Source organism: Bos indicus x Bos taurus, chromosome 1 (genome assembly GCF_003369695.1).
Source record: "Bos indicus x Bos taurus breed Angus x Brahman F1 hybrid chromosome 1, Bos_hybrid_MaternalHap_v2.0, whole genome shotgun sequence".
Lineage (NCBI taxonomy): Eukaryota > Metazoa > Chordata > Mammalia > Artiodactyla > Bovidae > Bos > Bos indicus x Bos taurus.
In genome coordinates, this window is record NC_040076.1 from 67373876 (window position 1) to 67379875 (window position 6000).

The 6000-nt window shown below is 35.9% G+C and overlaps 1 protein-coding gene across 2 annotated transcripts in view; it reads left to right on the forward strand.

Annotated features, from left to right (window-relative positions):
- Positions 1 to 5491, forward strand: part of SEC22A (SEC22 homolog A, vesicle trafficking protein) — an 85246-nt gene extending 79755 nt beyond the window's left edge. For both annotated transcript variants that reach the window (XM_027535719.1, XM_027535667.1), the window contains one exon: positions 1619 to 5491. In XM_027535719.1, the coding sequence (XP_027391520.1) occupies positions 1619 to 1819 (201 nt within the window). In that variant the 3' untranslated portion in view covers positions 1820 to 5491. The remainder of the gene's footprint in view (positions 1 to 1618) is intronic.
- Positions 5492 to 6000: the final 509 nt, after the last annotated feature.

Sequence of the window (6000 nt, forward strand, 5' to 3'; positions counted from 1 at the left end):
ACCTCTTTGGTATTCTTCTTTCCAAAATTGGATATCCTCTATTCAATTTTGAGACAATATCAGGTGAACCAAAATTAAGGGCCATTTTACAAAATAACTTATCAGTATTCTTTAAATTGTTAAGGTCATGGAAAACAAAGAAAGACTTGAGCTGTTAAAGATTCAAGGAGACCTGACAACTAAATGAAATATGGAGTCCTGGGCTGGATTCTGGACCAGGAAAAGGGTCTTATGGGACAGCTAGCAAAACTCAAGTGAAGTCTTTAGGTTACTTAATAGTATTAAAACCAATGTTAATTTCTTGTTTTGATGATTATACTGTGGTTATATGACGATAACATTTGGTTGGGGTAAAAAGCTTTTGCAACTTTTCTGACATTTAAAATTATTTCAAAAGAAAATTTATATTTGTTTTTCAACTTTTTAAATTCAAAACACTCCAATAAAATAAATTTTTCCAATTAAATTTTGCTTGGATAGCAAACACAGTCCTGATTTGTGTAAGAACTAAACACATTAAGCAGAACATCACATTCTTTCTGTATTGTCACAAACACTCTAATGTTCTTCTGGTTCTGAAGTCTGGATATAATGTCACACAGAGACTTGCACCTCTTTCCTAAGACTTTGTGATCATATGTAATTCCTATATATCCCAGACTTGGAAAGCAGTTCATTGATTCAACAGATTTTTATTGTGCACTTATTGTATACATACCAGGCACTGTTTGGGGCAATGGAGAAAAGTGAGTGAATAAGGCAGTTAAAAACCTCTCCCTCATGAAACTTGGATTTCATTGGAAGACTACAGATGACAAATAAAATAAGCATATTTTTGAAGTATGTTAATAAATGTAATATAGAGAAAAATAAAGGCAGAAAGGTGAATGCCAGGGTTTAGGTGCAGGGGAGTACTTTATCTTCTAAATCACCACTCATTGCATCCTGTGTCCCATTTTTAAAAATCTTTTCTAGAACATAACTACTTGATTGTATATATATAAATACATATATATACTTATATATAAACTTTATAATCTGTCTTCTAGTAGAAGGTAAGCTCCATCTGAGTGAGGTCTTTGTTTACTTAAAACCAAAGAACAATGCTAAACAGATAAATAAATTTCCATTGAATAAATTCTCCCTCAAGTGTTCTCTCAGGTCCTAGTTTAGCCCCTTGCACTCAAGTAAATATTTGCTGATTTCATTAATATACAGATTCAGGTTATATGAGCCCATTTTGCTGAATAACTTGTATGAGTTTTTTTAACTTTTCTGGGATAAGAACCCTTAAGATCCTAAGACTGCTTCTTAGTTGCCTGTCATCTTGAGGAATTTGTTTAGCTTGTTTGCATGGAAGCTATCTCTTTTAAATATGATACAAAACGCTTTTCCTTTTGAAAAATGAAAAACATAAAAGGAGAAACCTATTTCCCTCTTAAGCTGGAGCTTTCATAGCTGAATGTCTTAAAGATATTACATTGTCTTATCTGTAGTTGAAAAATCCCCTTACTCCACTTTCATATTTCACCCTGTGGCTTGTTAAAGTTTTATAGTTGCAGCATCTATTTCTTCTTCCTATAACCCTAATCATCATTCATTTTTATATTTTCAACAGTGTTATTTACTTGTCTACTATACCAGCTGGCGGAATGTCAAATCTTTTTTGACTTTTGGTTTAATCTGTCTATGCAACATGTATCTCTATGAACTGCGCAATCTCTGGCAGCTTTTTTTTCACGTGACTGTGGGAGCATTTGTTACACTACAGATCTGGCTAAGGCAAGCCCAGGGCAAAGCTCCTGATTATGATGTCTGACACCATCCTTCAGACATACTGCCTTGCCTTACAGAGGAAAAGGAAGGACACTACCACTGTGCTGAAGAAACTGCTCACCACAAATGAGAAGCTCTGCTTTCTTTCTCTCCAGCTGCCCTTTTTAAGTCAGCGTGGCATGCCTGTGAGCATGCAATACCTGGTAGGCAAATTCCTCTCAGCAGAATGTTGGCCATGATTATCATTCAGAAGATGAGGACACCTCTCTACAGGGCAGTGGCAGTGGAAGAACAGTCAGATGCCATGGGAAGACTGGGCCAACAGCTCTGAATCACGGCTGGAGAATTCAATCCAAAAGCAGGTGTGGGACTTGCTCTGAGAACCAAGCAGGAACTCTACAACCCCAGTTTGCCTTTGTGAGGCATTAGTATAGACCAAATAAAAGATGCTGCAGTGAATTGGAAAGCTTATGTGTAAAACAAATGACTTACTAAATATTAGATCATTTGCACATTCATTGTACCATGAGTTTATGAAGTCCAGATTGGTGTGGAATGGTTTCTTTTTCCTTTTATATTTTTGCTTGAATGTTAACTCTGGAAATCACCTGATGTAGGAGAAGGCTGTGGTGAGCTCATCCCTGGAGCATCATAAGTATTGAAAACACAGTGAACATGTTTCTTTCCTAGACCACATTTACACCTTCTTTTGAAATCACTTTTTAAAAATATGTCATTTGGGCTATAGCCATTATTTGCCAAACTTCTATCACTTAAGTATTACATATGCTATTATTTACTTAATACTTATCTTTTAAATTTTAAAATATTTTAAAAAGAAACTAATCTCTACTCCAAGTGAAAAATCAGCATCAGTTTGCCATTAAAAAAAAAGAGAACTACAGAATAAATTAAAAATAAAACAGGATGTTGTTAGATTCTAACTGGATGCTGATGACTGCCAAGGCTCTGAATCCAAGAAGCCTACTCCTTCTTGTTGAGGTAAGAGACGTTACCTAGCCCCAAATGGGCTCTCTCTGTGGAATTATCAGAAATGTAAAAGAAAGTTACAAAGGGAATGACATTCACACTGTGATTCAACATTATTTAATTCTGTGTTGTGTATTGCCTAAAGTCATATCACATGCCACCAAGTGATCTGGGTCCTGCCCTGTGGAAACACTGAGTTGTTCTAAAAGAATCAGAAGGTAGCTCTTCTCTCAGCACTTCTTATTATTCCTCTTACTATTTCATGGCTTCGAGGAGTTAAGCACCTACTGTCTAAGTGGTGCTTTTCGATAACTTTGTAAAGATTGTTTAAGCAGTTGTGAATTATTAGAGGAAGCACATTTTACTTCTTTTAGCAAAATCTACTACTCTTCTGGTTTTGAGGGCTTCCCGGTGGCTCAGATGATAAAGAATCTGCCTGCAGTGTAGGAGACCTCGTTTGATCTCTGGGTTGGGCAGATTCCCTGGAGAAGAGAGTGGACACCCACTCCAGTATTTCTTGCCTGGAGAATTCCATGGACGGAGGAGCCTGGTGGGGTATAGTCCGTGGGGTTGCACAGAGTCAGACAAGGACTGAGAGACTAACACTTTCACTTTCTGGTTTTGAAATCATCCTCATGAGTGGTTTTCTTGAGGAAAGATTCCAATTAAGGAATTCATAAGGTTTGAAATTTGATATCCAGAAAAACAGTGGACTCATTACATGTGATTCATGTTACTGGGTATATTAATTAAGCAGAAAAAATTGTCCAGAGGGGTAAAGTCACCAAACTGCATTGTTTCCAGAACCAGTTTATATAGGTATGCTTATAATGAGAAATCCTGCTTAACTACAACCTTTTTGCTACACTCTCCTTTTTAGGAGAATGAGGCAAAAGAAGACAGTGAAAACTTATAATTTTGGGGATTTATTTAATACAAGAAACTCCAGTTCCCTCCAATTTTCTGCCCCTAACAAAACTGCAAAGAAATTATGAATATTCTGAGAGATGTACCCATCTCTCAGATGTACCCATCCCAAGGTACCACATGATCCTAAATCATCAAAATGAAATTGATTTATGTTTGGTGTTTTGTAGTTACTGAGCCACAAAGTTAAGTTGATTCACTTTACTTTAGAAAGTAAAACTTGAGAAAGTTTTTTTAGAAACTAACGGTTAAAGCAAGAAGAGTTTTCTTGTAAATTGTTGATTAACCAGGAGATTGGAGTATTCTGGTTCATTGAGATTTTGTTGTATATTGATACTTTATAGCTCTCTTACCAGTTTGGTTCTTTTTATTATTGAGTCATAATGTTTGGTATTAAGCAAAGACACTTGAAAACTCACCAGCTATCTTTAAAGGCTTCGTTTGTTTTTCATTTAGTTTTTTCACCAGCTATTTTGGATAAGGGGATGTTTATATTTTAATGTAAAAAATGAAAACAGGTATAAATAATGTTTTATGTATAGAAATGTTTTCTTTCGTTATTTGGTGCCTGCATCTTTGCGTGTTTATACAGCTTTCCTGCCTCTGTCATGTTGTTGCCAAAGAAAGTATGAATTTAGAAAGATAAATTTTTGCCATGAATGTAAAGAAGTTTTTAAGCTCTTGAGAAAGAATCACTTAGGCCTCTAATGTGTATGATGGTGATACATTGCATTTATATTGCAATTTTACTTCTAAGAGCACCTACCTAATCATAATGGGTCTTCTCCTGTCGAGGAGGTACTATTTTCCCAATAGGAAAGAGGACACTATGATAGCCAGGTGTTAGGGACTTACCTAGGGTCAAGAGCAAAGCACACACAGTTTCTAATCTCTTAGCCCAGGGTTGGGCTAATGAAGGTAGCTAAGATTATATTAATGAAGATAACTAAGATTATATTTAGGAAATATGTCTATTCTTGGTAAAATTGAAGTCCTGGGGACTTCTTAAAATAATGAGCTTTAGCCCGCTATTGTATCTAGGTGTATATTATCTTAAGGTAATTCTGAAACATTGCTTTTGATTAAGGTGTTTTATGAGGGCAAAGACACTCCCTTTTATATCCTAAAAGTATTTGCAATATTTGCTTGCTTTTTTCGGGTGTGTATTTGAAGTATCCCTGGCCTCTTTGCCAAAAGAATTTGGGAAGTATATCCAAAAAGGACATACACAATAATGGTAATAAAATATGAACATTAAGGGAAGAAAAGCAAAACCAATGAGACTGGAAGGAAGGGTGAACACATTGCTGTTACTGAGTATAAAATTTGATTCTTGAATTTCTTGAAAGTCAAGGCTAGAAAAAGGAAAACAAGTTTTGCCTTGATTTATATCCAAAGTCAGAATGTGTTTCTCAGAGAAGATGTCTTCCTGATGAATTCAGGTAAAAATGTTTGCACTTGGCGGTCTTGTGAAATGCTAAAAGAACAAAATCCTCAGTTGTTTTATACACATTTCCATATTACAATTGTGCCTTGGATCCTCAACTTTGTACCAGCTTTCAAAGGCTTTTATTTCAGGGCTTTTTTTTATGTGTTTAATAGAGGATTTTGTTTCAATAAGAATTCTGCTCCTAAGCTAAAAGCAAGTATCCGTGTTAAAGCTTGAAAATCCATTTAAGACAAATGCCTTGACACTTGGAAAACCTTTACCCAATTTTGTAATTTTATGACTTATATAAAGTGAATCTGCTACCTCTGGGTTAGCACATTTGTTTTGTATTAAATATTGTCTTTTTCACAGTGGAATCCAGTCTGGAGAAATGCATAGCTCCATTTCTTTTGGACTGTGTGTGGAATCTCATTAGAATTCTGATTTGTCAAGCCTCCACAGAGACCAGATTCGTCAGATGAACCTTTAACCCTCCTGTCACAAAAGTGCTTCCTCCTGAGGTTAGCGACCTACCAAAAAGGCATACACTTGGCCTTTATTACAAGATTTACTGAGTAACCCAAGAACCCATTCCAGGCTGTTGGATTTCCAAGAGACAAGCAAATTGTATGTGTGTGTTCACTATTCTTTTTGTTGTTTTAACAGACTTTTAATTCACTTTAAAATAGTTTTAATAGAGTATGTAGTAAAAGAACAAATTATTTCAAAATCAGCCACCACTCAGACCAAATTGAACACTTAGCTCTACTATATATTATAGGTCACTCTTCAGGGCTTCCCTGGTGGCTCAGATGGTAAAGCATCTGCCTGCGATACGAGAGACCCGGGTTTGATCCCTAGGTCGGGAAGATCTTCTG